The sequence below is a fragment of the Peromyscus leucopus genome, chromosome 1 (genome assembly GCF_004664715.2).
Source record: "Peromyscus leucopus breed LL Stock chromosome 1, UCI_PerLeu_2.1, whole genome shotgun sequence".
Classification (NCBI taxonomy): Eukaryota; Metazoa; Chordata; class Mammalia; order Rodentia; family Cricetidae; genus Peromyscus; species Peromyscus leucopus.
In genome coordinates, this window is record NC_051063.1 from 92732920 (window position 1) to 92746019 (window position 13100).

General features: G+C 50.7%; 1 protein-coding gene across 1 annotated transcript in view; it reads right to left on the bottom strand.

Moving 5' to 3' along the window:
* Micalcl (MICAL C-terminal like) overlaps positions 1-13100 on the bottom strand; it is a 61760-nt gene that overhangs the window by 40330 nt on the left and 8330 nt on the right. Inside the window, 2 exon segments of the mRNA XM_028875854.2 lie at positions 4200-4381; positions 7625-7804. Of these exon segments, the coding sequence (XP_028731687.1) occupies positions 4200-4381; positions 7625-7749 (307 nt within the window). The 5' untranslated portion in view covers positions 7750-7804.

The following is a 13100-nucleotide window of genomic DNA, read 5'->3' on the forward strand; positions in this document are numbered from 1 at the left end:
ATTCCCTGGAGCTGGAGTTACAGGCAGTCATGAGCCAGTATGCGGGTACTGGGAACTGAACTTGGGTCCTCTGCAAGGGTAGCAAGGGCTCTTCTGAGTCCTCTCTCCAGCCCCACTTTGTATTAATTTAAAGGAGTGCGTTTGGAGCTCACAGTACACAGCCTGTTTGGGAAAAGGAGTAGAGGGCAAGCATTTAGTCAGATGCGTTTGATCTGGTTTTATTGTTACACACTAGCCAGTGTTCTTCCTGTCCTGCAGCTGCCTCAAATGACTGCTTAAAGATGGAGAATACCAACTTGTTTAGGCTGGAACAACTCGGGGACAGATTGCCCTCTTAAACCATATTAGTTTCTGTCCATGAACTTGATGAATTAGATAGCTCCGCTTAGTTGCTTTGGGCACGCACCACAGCTACTTCATTGAGGCATGCCAGGAAGCGGTGATGTCTAAAGCACAGGCGTGCTGACCTGCATCCCGGCGTTTGGGATTCTTTTACCAAATGCAGACACTCGATTTGGCTTTAGGTCCACAGAGCCTGGCTCTTGGGTGTTGGGGATCTGGGACTATGCCTTTTACTCAGGATTTATATGAACCACTGAACGGGGTTCTTAAGCTTTGGGTTTTAAGTGTCCCAAAGGGCTACTGTGTTAAAAGCTTGGTTCTTAGCCTGTGGTGCTGGGGGAGGTGGTGGAAGCTTTAGGAGCTGGATCTAGTGGAAGGACATTAGGTCACTGGGCTTGCAGCCTTGAAGGGACACGAGGACCCTTGCTCCTGCCTGGTTTTTTACTTCTGAGATTCTACCAGGCGAGCAGTTTTCTTCTCTGGAATATACTGTCCCACCAAAGGCCCAAAGGCAGCTGGGCCAAGAGAGCAGGAGCCACAGCAAGCCAGAGTCTATCTCAGGCATTTTCTCACAGCAGTGGAAAGCGGAGTGAGACACAGAGAGTTTAAATGAGTGTTTTCCATAACACAAGGGTTTACGTTGCTTCACACCCTCATCTCTTCGGGAAGGTTCTATGTTGACGAACTTGGAGGGTCTGGAAGGTTGCTTGGCGTGCTAAGGCAGTCCTGGCAATCTCTTGCTAGGTGGTGGTAAAATGCACTAACAGAAAAAGGACCATTCAGGCCATCATCCTTTTACATGTACTCTTTTGTTGTAAGAGGATAAAACCAGAGACAACCAAATAGAAATGATGGAGAGAGAAGGGGGGGGGAGGGTTTTGTCTCCCCTGGGCTGTTGTGGATAACACTGCTGTGGTCATGGCTGTACAGACCAGGAGTCTTGAAAGCAGTATCCGTCTCTTACCCAGCCTCCTCTGAAACCACAGTGATGCAGGTGAGTGTTGTGGCTGGTGAACCTCCAAGAGATCCACCAGTGGGGTTAGTCCTGTGCTATTTGGGAAAGTGATGGACTTACTTCATCACCATGATGCCTGGCAGTGTGAACTATCTAAAGGAGGAGAGACTTATTAGGCATCAGGGTTTTAGAGGGGTCACTCCGTAGTCAGCTGGGTCCATTGCTATGGGCCTCTGGGGAGGCAGAGCATCATATCGTGGAGCGAACTGTCCCACTGGGAAGCAGAGAGAGTGGGAGGAAGAATCTGGGGATAGGATGTGCCTTTGAAAGGCACACCCACAGTGACTTACTTCTTCCAACTAGGCCCCACACTCTCTCGTGGCCTCGTTGATAAGTTAATCCACTGAAGTTAGCACCATTCATGATCTAATTAGCTGTCAATAGCTGGGACCAAGCCTTCAACACATGAGCATTGGGCAGGGTTGGAGGGCAGATAGGGGAGAGATATGTCATATCTAAGCTGCAGCATCTATGTTAGAAATGGTGCACTTGCACTGGGGCTTGTCTGTCAATCATCATCATGACTACCGAAGACTGAGTCAAGAAAGGATTGGAAGTCATATGGTCTACCCGTTTTTCTATCTGCTCAGTGATTCACTGCAGAGTAAAGTCGGGCTTTATTGTAGAGTATATTACAGAATATTTTACTGTAGAATCAAGTTCTCTAGTTTCTTAGGGCCAACCCATGCTTCAGGTCTTGGTATGCCCTTCTCTGCCAGCACAGGGTACCTAAAAACCAGACATAGGCAGCCATTGTTAAGGACATGACCTAGGACATCTCTCGACAGCATTTATTTGACAGAAGCCAGGAGCTTTCTGTAGAGTTAAGCATGGTGCTGGTTAGGTTTTTGCAAATTGACAGGAACCTAGACATATCTGGGAAGAGGGAACCCCTCCTCCTGTGGGCATGTCTGTGGAGGTATTTCTTTAACTGCTAATGATGTAGGAGGGCCCAGCCCACTGAGGGCGGTGCCACCCTTAGGCAGGTGGCTGGGCTGTGTAAGAAAGGTAGCGGAGTAAGCAGCATTCCTCCACAGCTGCTACTCCAGTTCCTGCCTCCAGGTTCCTGCCTCCAGGTTCCTGCCTCCAGCCTCCAGGTTCCTGCCTCCAGGTCCTGCCTCCAGGTTCCTGCCTGCCTAGGTTCCTCCTCCTGCCTCCAGGTCCTGCCTCCAGGTTCCTGCCTCCAGGTTCCTGCCTCCAGGTTCCTGCCTCCAGGTTCCTGCCTCCAGGTTCCTGCCTCCAGGTTCCTGCCTCCAGGTTCCTGCCTCTAGGTTCCTGCCTCCAGGTCCTGCCTCTAGGTTCCTGCCTCCAGGTCCTGCCTCCAGGTTCCTGCCTTGAGTCTTCCCCTTGCTTTCATCATTAAGGACTATAACCTGTAAGCCAAATAAACCCTTTTCTCCCCACGCTGGTTTTCAGTGGCAGCAGAGTTACAAACTCAGACAAGCGTTGAGAAAAGTTGTGTCGGCGCACACCTACAAACCAACGTGTTTTTCCTCTTTGACAGTGAGAACAATCATCTCTGAGTTTCCCTCTAAACTGGCGAAACTGTTTCCTTCTGAACAGTTTTAAACTGGCTGTTTAGAATTATGGCCTGCCTCTCTGGAGTCTTTGCCTCCTAAACTGGCTTTGTTATTCTTGATCCAGAAGCTTTATTTTTCATACAGACAGACGCATAATTCTGATTTACAGCGTCCAGGCAAATTGCTTCAAGTCCCATGGAGGAGAGAGGAGACTCAGAGAAAAGGGTGAACGGCAGGCAAGCTTCCCTCTGTCAGGGTTATGCTTAGGATTAAGTTTTTGTTTTGTTTTTGTTTTTGAGATAGGGTTTTACCCTGTAGCCCAGGTTGGGTCTAACTTCAAATTTGTGGCAATCTTCCTGCCTAATGCGCTGAGTTCTGGGATTACAGGCATTAGCCATATACCGTGCCTGTACACTTCCTAGTCTTTAAAGTCCCACATTGAAGGTTAAATTCAGAGTTTCCAAGGCTTGGAAATGGCTATACAAGTGTCTGTGTTTGTTTTGGCCGAGCTCTTCCCAGGCCTGGTCTTCTGGGAAACCCCCACTCTGTTGAGGACCAGCTGGCGATTCTGCTCTTGGCCACCAGAGGGCAATGCAGGACAAGTTGACCACCAGCTCTCACAGGCCATTTAAAGCTGTTGGTCCTTCAAGTAGCAGATTTCTATGGCCCTGCAGGGGTCCCCAGGAAGTCAGAGGATGTCCTGATTTGCTGCTATGTGGCTGTTGACTGAGTCAAGAGCTGGGCTACTAAAGGCAAATTCTTAGCTGGCTGGAGCTTAGGAGTGGAGTCACCAGCCCTGGCCACATGGCTCACTGGCTGGAGACCATAGCATGCCCCATAGAATGAGCTGGATGCCACTCACCTCACATGTGAACCTAGAGATGAAAAGGGGTCATGTGTGAAGAAGATTCCAGTAGAAAAAGTACCCTCATTTCTGTGTAGGTCAAGTTTGGGTGTATCTCATCTACCCCCTCACACACCAGTAATACCTCCTGTGGCACCCCGAGAGGTATGCTCAGGGGGTCCTAGGAGACTTAGTTACCTAATGCTACATAGCAAGACTCATGTTTCTTCTCTCAAACACTATGGGATGCTGGAGGGGCCCCTGAGACACGAGGAGGCTGTTCCAGGCAAAGACCTAGATTTCCTTATCTGTGACATCCAATGACATGCGACAGCTGCCTAGAACTACTGGATGTCATCCTACTTATGACCCCAAAGCTTCTGGAGGAGTCTAGGTCTGATCCTGACCCCCGGTCTGTACCTAGTCCCTGCTCCCTGTCTGTGTTCCTGGATGAAGCCTGGTGGACCCTTTAACTTACCATGGCTAGCTTGTGGCTCCTCGCGGTGCAGGAGAGAGACGGGTCTAGTCAGGGGCTCCCTCAGGGAGCTGTGCCGGGTTGGGGGCTTTGATAGAGGTGTGGATTCTGGAAGCTGGGGCCTCTCTTTGCAGCCCTTTGCACAGGGGGCTCCGATGCTGCCACAGTCAGATTCTGCATCAGAGCTGAAGGAGGAAGAGGAAGATGAGCCAGAAGCTCTAGAACTCCACCCCACCCCCACACTCCATGTCCTACTCATCACCTTGGACAGTCCTCAGGGGCCTGGAGCAAGGGTGTCAGCTCAGCTACCTCTGTGCCTGGGCCCAGACTTAGCTCGGTCATGTCCTGGATTATCAGATTCCCATGCTAAGGGGGTGGCTCCCAATACCTCAGCATGTGACTGTGTTTAGAGAGAGGGCCATTAAAGAGGTGACTGAGTTAAAATGAGGTCATTATGGTGGGCCCTAATCCTGTGATTGGTGCCCTTATAGAAAGAAACTGGGACACAAATGCACCTAGAAGGTGGCTGTCCTTGCAAACAGGAAGATCCATCTACAGGCCAGGGAGAGGCTTGAGATAGACCCCTTTTCCCTCAGAGCCCCCAGGAGAATTCTCCTCTGCCACCCTTTCATCTCATACTTGTCATATGACAGTTTCCTCTGATACGGACACAGTCCATTCTGCAGGGAAGCTCCACAAGCAGGAAAGTAAACAACTCAAAATGCTTCAGGAAGTCCCTGAATCTGACTAGATCGACCAAACCCCGCCCCGCCAGAGTAAGCAATAAAAGTCAAGCGTCCTCCTCAGATAAGAGAGAGAGCTGAACAGCCAAGAAGACTCAGACAAGCTGAGGTACAAGGAGGCTCTGAGAGCAGATCGCCTGGAAGGAGCAGAAACCAGCCAAGCTGCCCAGAAGAGGTTTAGACTGACTGCATCACCTGGAAAGAACACTCTCTGACCTATTGAGCTGCCTGCAGGCTGTGCAGTGTGCTCCAGGTTCCCAGCTTTGTGAGCTGTCACCCATGCTGGGGTGGACTTTGTTGACTCAGCTGTCTTTGAGTCATTTCTGCTCCTTACAAGTAACCCCTCACCTATATTCCTGTAGGTAACCCCACTAAAGCTCACGGTTCACCCAGTTGGACTTTGGTGGTATCTGCGCTTTGGTCTGTTGTAGGTTCCCTCTCTAGGGTGAGTAGCTGTGTGTTTCATCTCCCCCAAAAAGTTTGGTCAGATATTATATTCCAGCCTCCAGAATGTGAGAAGACATTTTCATGAGGCTCCCAGGCTGGGGCACTATTCTGACAGTCGGAGGATGCTACAGCCTGGGACAGAACAGGAAGAAGGTTCGCTCCCAGGTCTCCTGAACCACTTCAGTGAAGGCTGTTCTCCCTCGCCTTCCTCCCAAGCCGTGGCTCTAGGGCTGGGGATGTGGGTAAGTTGGTAGAGTGCATGCTCAGCATGCACAAAGTCTTGGGTTCAGTCCCCAACACCTCATAAACTGAGTGTGGTAGCATACACCTGTAATTCCAGCACTTTGGAGGTAGAGGCAGTGAGATCAAGATTTTAAGACCAGCCTCAGCTGCATAGTGAATTTAAGGCCACTCTGGGCCACACGAGACTGCCCCAAACCAAACCCACAAATGGAAACAAAGGCCAACAAGAGTGTGGCTGCTAAGCTCTTTGGGCCAAAGAAGCTCATCTCTAGAGACCTAGCTCCTAACCCACAGAATGGACATGGCTTTCCTCCACCAGCTGTGTGGCTGGGCAGGCGGAAGGAAAACCACAGGGATTCAAGTGGGGTGTGTGTGTGTGTGTGTGTGTGTGTGTGTGTGTGTGTGTGTGGCTTCTCAGAAACTGTGGACTTAATGCTCAACTGCAGACAGTGTCGGCACAGAGACACAGCCCTGTCAAACCCAACGGGCTCAACATCGAGCATTCTGCTTTCCCACAACCCGAAACTCTGCTTTTCCTCACCCTCGGATGCCTCGAGAATATTCCTAATATTCCTACCATCCCTTCAGTAATTCAAGTCAAGACTGGGGAAAAGCCTTTGAGCTCTCTTATTCTCATGTGTAGTCTACCAGCAAATCCATCACCATGGCTCTGACCCTTGTTCCCCAACTCCCAGGAGCCCCAGGTTCCTGCAAAGTCTCTCCTTGCCTTCAGTCTCCCCCATCCTGCCTCTGCTCTCCACACTGAAGCCTGTAGATAACCAAACACTGTTCATGGTGTGCCATGTAGAATTTAACTCTCTTTCAATTGTTCCCAGAATAAAATATAAATTCCTTCAAAACTAATCAACCAGTCTTTCTCCCTCCCTCCTCTCTCTCCTCTCTCTTCCTCCTTCCTCCCCTTCTTCCTCCCTGGTGCTGAGGATTAAACTCAGGCCTAGCACATGCTAGTTAAGTGCTCTACCACTGAACTACACCCAAGCTTCCCAGGATAACCCCACCCCTACTTCACCCATTATTGGCTGCTGGCTACGTGGACCTTCCATTCTCTTCCTACACCATTCCCACTGCTCTAGCTGACAGCCAGCTAGATCCAGAACCCATCTGGGCGAGCCCAGCATGGCCAGCACAGTCTCACAGAGGCCCCTTCGCTACTGGCCCACATGTGATGAAACGGAGCGACCCACTTGCTCTGGAGCTACTTTGGCACTCTGTCACTGTGGTACTTACTCAGTGACTGACAGAGAAACCTTTCCTGGCCATCCAGTCTAAGGTGACCATCCCGACCCTGTTTATAACACAACTCCACTTTCTTTCTCTGCCCGACACATCCGTGGTATTTTTCTCATTTAGTCTTTCCTTGTTTCCCTGGCTGTCTACCCAGGTGATGAAGATATCTGGTAGCAAGAACCTCGCCTGGTGTGTGAGTCACAGTCACAGTCACATACTCAGAGTCTAGGCATTCATTAGCAGTTGATACTGATGTTTTCCTGGATGCACTCGGTGTATGTGGGGGCTGGAAGAGGCCTGAGGGCTGCGCTTCTCATAACCACAGTTGGTGTGGATCGGATGGATGCTGGGTGCTTAAGAACTATATTCTCCCCTCTGCCCATCTGGCCTCTCCCTCACCATGTATCAGCATTGGAGGGCCCCAGGAGCCTCTCCCTGTGACAGTGTGCCTGCATGACAATGAACTCCTGGAGGAAAACAGGGCCTTTCCCTTCTCTGAGAAAACGGCAACACAGCCTTGGAGGATTTACTATGCAGCAGGAAATACCGGGCACATGTCAATTCTGTGAGTCTTACAGCTCCTTCAGAGGCAAGGCACTCTAACAGTTCCCATTAACAGGTGAGGACACAGGCCCAGAGAGTCCCTACTGCTGGGAGTTCCCAGTAGAAAGCAGAGCAGATCCCAGATGCAGCCGGCCCCCACCATCACCTTGCTGCCGCCTCCATCCTTCAGCAGTCTGGGCATACCTGCTGTCCTCACTGGTGACCAGGACACGTACGGCCAGCACATCCGGCCCGACTATGTCTTCCCCAGGGCCAATCCTCACTGAAGTCCATTCGGAGGGTTGGGGAGAGGTGACGTCAACTTCCATGTCTCTGGGGCGGGCTCAGGGACACTCTTTGGTTTCTTGGGGGAGGTGGGCTCATCTGCTGAGAGAATAGGGCCTCTAGAGATAGCGGAACAAATGGTCCCTTTCAGGGCACTGGCTGCTCCAGGTGTCTGGATAGGATGCTGGAAAGGAAGCCTCTGGTCCACTCAGATGTTCAAGGACAGGCCTTTCCATCCTCTGTGCCACTGTCCAGGGCCATCTCTCAGCCCAGCAGATACCCCAATGCTTAGGGCACTCTCGATGTGTGTAAAACATGACTACATACATCATCCCATTTAACCTGGAGGGAGGTGCTGAGATGTTCTCAGGATCCATTGCAGGCTCACTGGCCTCTGGATGACTTTGTTCAAACTGCCTCTGCCAGTGTGCTGTTAAACTCAGGGATGACATCTTAGATCTCATCTTTAAAAATTCTTTCTACCAGGTGTGGTGGTACACTCCTTTAACCCCAGCACTTGGGAGGCAGAGTCAGGAGGGTCTCTGTGAGTTTGAGGCCAGCCTGGTCTACAGAGTGAGTTCCAGGCTAGCTAGAGCTACACAATGAGACCCTGTATCAAAAAAATAAAACAAACCCCATTAAATTTTTTTCTAAGCTAGGCAGCCGTGGTGCACATCTTTAATCCCAGCACTCGGGAGGCAGGTGGATCTCTGTGAGTTCGAGGCCAGCCTGGTCTACAAAGCAAGTTCCAGGACAGCTAGGGCTGTTACACAGAGAAACCCTGTCTCAAAAAATCAAAAAAAAAAAAAAAAAAAAGTTTCTATTTTCATAGCTTCCCATGCGCACACATGTGCAAATGGAGGCCTGAGATGGATATCTAGAATCATCCTCGATTGTTCTTCCACCTCATTCATTAGGACAGGATCTCACAACCAAACCCAGAGCTCAGAGCTATGGCTAGTTTTGCCAGCCAGTCTACTCTGGAAGTCCCCTCTCACCATCTCCTGAGGCTGTAACTACAGGGGGTCACCCCAGCTACCTGGCATTTCTGTAGATTTCTGGGGATCCGAACTCACGTCCTCATGACTGCACGGCAAGCCCTTTAACCCTCAAGTCATCTCCACAGGCCTTCAGTTCTCAGCCTATTGACCTTGTGGCCTAGCCTGTCAAGGTCATCCGCAAAAGGCTCCTCTCAGCTCCCAGACAGCTCTTCCCAACTTCTTCCTCCTCTGCACCGGTCTTGTCTGTACTCAAGTCTCCAGTCTCGCCTGCTCTCATGATTCTCAGTGATCCTGGACAGTGAGGGGTCCCAGGTTTGCACCCGAAGCCTGGATGCTTCCCCTGCATCTGGATGAGTGTCTCCTGTTCTTACTTGACATCTCCACATGGGTGTCTAGCAGACACACCACATGCAATAAATCCAAAGAGAGTCCTCCATCTTCACTTTCCCCAGCACCTGCTCCACCCATCACCACGCCCAGTTCAGTGGCTCCTGAAGCTAAGGTGGCTTAGGTTGGCACCATAACAGCATACTCAATACCACCCTCATCCTTCACAAAGTCCTCTACAAGTGCCGGTGGTTCTTCCTTCAAGTGTGCCAGGAATGGCGTCTCTTCCCTGCCACACCTCAAGGCCTGGCCCCATCACATCTTTTCCAGATGTTAAACATTTCTACCTAGGCCCCCAGCTCTTTCCTGCCAAGCCCCATCCCCCAGTCTTTCAACAGCAGCCAGAATCAACCCATGAAAATACAAGTTGGAGAATGGCACGTCTGCTCAGGATCCCCTGAGAGGTTCCTCGTTTCACTCTGAGACGTGGAAGAGTCCCATCTAATTAGGCTCTGTGGTCTCTGTGGCCTTATCTCTTCACACTGTCCCTTGGCTTGCTCTGCTCCTGCTCTCTCACCACTGTGCTGTCCCCTCAGGACTCAGACAGGCACCGTCTCAGGCCCCTCATGTTGTCCCTGAATCTGCTCTTCAGTGCCGTCCCTGGATGCTCCCGTCACTGCCTGCAAGCATTGGTCAAATGTCATCTCAGTGTTGAAGTGTCCTGCTGAAGGTGGCCACACACTCTGCTCCCCTTTATTATTACTCATAGTGAGTCTTGCCTTCCAATAAGCTGTATAATTCCCATCTTTGTTTTTCTCCTTCCACTACCAGGATGTGGGCAATGCTTTGTCTGTTTTGGTTGTTGTTAGAATCATGCCTTGTAAAGCAGGTGCCCGTGAGATGCCTGCTGAGTGGCTGAATGCATGAGTCCGACTCCAGCCTGGCACTAGCTAGGTGGTGAGCCTTCTCCTGTCACAGGGAAGCAGCTGCCCACATTCCTTCTCGAATTAGCCCTTTGCTGGCCTTGGCTCCCTCTCACTTCTCACCCCCAATATGGCTCACTGTCTTCTCTCTTTCCTGTGTTCTTGACTTCACCTACTGGATTGCTTCCATCTGTGCTTATACAGGAGGTCCCGCCTCCAGCCCATTCACTCTCCTCATTCTGGCCAATCTTGGAAGAGATGGGCAAGCTTTCCCTTGACCAACCCCTACAATTATGAGACCTTTGCCTCTCACTTCTGGAAAATTCCCTGGAGCCTACTTGTTGCTGGATCCAGTTCCCAGGATTCCCCCCACCCCCAGGTTCTCCTCTGGCTCTTGACTCTAACCCTTCTCTACTCTGACGGATTTTCTCCCCACTCTCTCTATCTCCACCCTTAAGTGTTGTATGTTCATGCGTCTACCCAGGTCTCTCCTTTTCACCCTACAGTCTCTGGAAGAGGCATCTGCTTAGCTGTGTTCCCCACCTGTAAAGACAATTCAAGAAGTCTGAGCTTTCTGTGAAATTCCTGAAGTTTTAAAATACTATAAGGTCAAATAAAATGTGAGTCCAGGCAGACCCAACCAGGGGTCTGTCTCGTCTAACTCCAGTGTATGTGCAAACTCATGTGTGTGCACACGTGCCTATGCTTTTATGTTAGTGCAACTGGGAAGGGAGGTATTTGGGGGTAGTTACCGGCTGCTTTGCTAATGATGATGGTAGCAGTGGTTGTGGTGATGGTGGTGATAAAAGTGGTTGTGGGTTTGGTAGCAGTGATGGTAGTTGTGGTGGTAATAGTAGTTTTGGTTTGGGTGGTGGTGGTTGCGATGGTTATGGTGATGGTGTTAGGTACGGTGATGATGGTGGTGGTTTTGGTTTTGCTGGTGTTTGCAGTGCTGGTAGTAATAATAGCAGTGGCAGCTTACTTTTATTGGGTCCCCAGTATATGCCAGGGATAGTTTGAGCACCGACTTGTACTAAGTGTGTAACACTCGTATACTCCTTCAAGTAAAGCATTTTGTGACTCCCTTTTCCTTGCTGAGATAATGGAAACATTGGTTAAGATGCCCACAGATGGTCACATGTTGCCCTTCTGTATGTCTGTCTGGTTGGACAGAGTCACACTCTGTCCTTGATGCTGTAGTCCTTTTGAGAGTAGGCAGAACACACCCCTGCCCCAGCAACGTAACACTTGTCTGCCACAATCATTGGATATTTGTGACCCATTTGAGCCGGGGCTTTGAGTGGCCTTGCTGGGTTGAATTGCCACTCATGTTCTTGTTGAGAAAGCTTGTTTCTGATGACTGCTGTTCTGTTAGCTAGCCTGGATCCTTGGTTGAGGGTACATGGAGGGACAGACCTGGAGCCCATCCTTAGACATCCAGCCTGTGGAGTCACCCAGTAACCCTTAGACTCAGGAATAGGAAGCAGAAGAGGCCACACATCCCATTGAGAGTTGAAAGATTTGTTCAAGGTCCTAACTACCAGAGTCAATTCTGGTATGGGGCTTGAAGAAATTCCCCCTGCCACCCCCGCCCCCTTCCCATGGACAAGAGCTGAGAATGAAATGTGTGGAGGAAAATCAAGGCATCAGGAAACAACTGGAATACAGAACCCCAGCCAAAGAGCTCAGCAGAGCGAGGTCATGGCGGGCAAGGAACATGGTGGTGAAGAGCCAGCCTTACCAGACCCCAGAAGCCAAGGTCACTGCTATGATACTAAGGGTGGGGGTGTCAGGATTAACACCCTGGCTCCTCTCTTGATTGCAACCCACCTTTCCACCAGTGCATCCTGCTCGCAAACCTAACAGGAAGCTAGTTCAAGGCACCCCGGAGAACAGTTTGCAGGGCTTCCATCCCTGCAGCATATGCAGCGCAGGATGGCAGAGCACACGGGCAGCACAGGCAGGTAGATAGCTACGATGCTATCAGCAGATGACGGAGATTGAGCGGGCAGCCCTTCCACACATTACCAGGGCGGTTATCACTGCTTTGGGAGGAAGACTTGTCCTTGGCATTGTTGAGGTCCTCAGCAGGACATGTGCTCAAAGACACTGCTGCCACCCCAGGGGCTTCTGAGAGTGACTCATCACATTTTCTAGAGGAAGTAAGAGTGACTCATCACATTTTCTAGAGGAAGTGGAGTACCCTGGGATGTTCAGAGATGAATACATGGATAGGTAGCCATGGGGTCTCTGGGTCTACCCTCTACCCAGAAGCCTGGTCAACCTGCCTCGCTGTTTTCCCCAGGTGTCAAAGACCCTGTGTGTGTGTGTGGGGGGGGCAGTATATGGACACACAGTTCCACCTCTGCTGAATGAAACCACGATAGATAGCATTACTTAGAGGGCCCTTTCTGGCCCCAGCAAAAGCCTAAGCAAAGAGACAGACACACTCAGCTAAACAGACATGGGAGGGAAGCTATACCCTCCCAGATGGAAGCCACACCTCTGCCTAGAGAGGAAGGGAACCAGGCCCAACCTGATGCTGTAGGCCTCGGTGGAGTTTACCCATTCCTGACCCTTCATCCTAAATCTTGAGCCGGACACTAGGGAAATGCCAACCTCACATGGATCCCAAGAACAGATAGCAGCTCCCAGAGCATGAGCGGGGTGGGGGTATGGAAGTGAGTGGGGGGAAGGTGAGATGGGCAGTAGTGGTTCACTAGATGTCTTTGTTTTTCTTCCTAATGTAGTCACATTGGATCATCGTTCTCTGTTATCAGTCTGCTTAACTGGCCTATTCAGGATAAGTGGCTGAGCCTGGTTTGTTAGGACTCCTAGGGTCCTGGCTCTGTCCCTAATAACTCTGGTAACAAGATGGGAAGGGGAAGACCTGGAATTTCTGGAAGGTAGTTCGCTACCTCCTGCAGCAATCTAGGAAGGCAGGAAGGGAGGCAGCCTTGGGGCGTGTGTCTTATCATCCTTCTCAGGCCAGTGCTAGGCAACGATTTCTAGCACCCTTGGGATAGAGGGTGTGGTAGGCGTTGCCATAGGGCCAGATGGGGTCTGCACCTGGCTAGGCCTGGTGTTGGTTGATGATACAGATCTGACAGCATTTCCGGGCTCCCACATAGTTGAGAGGCTGGT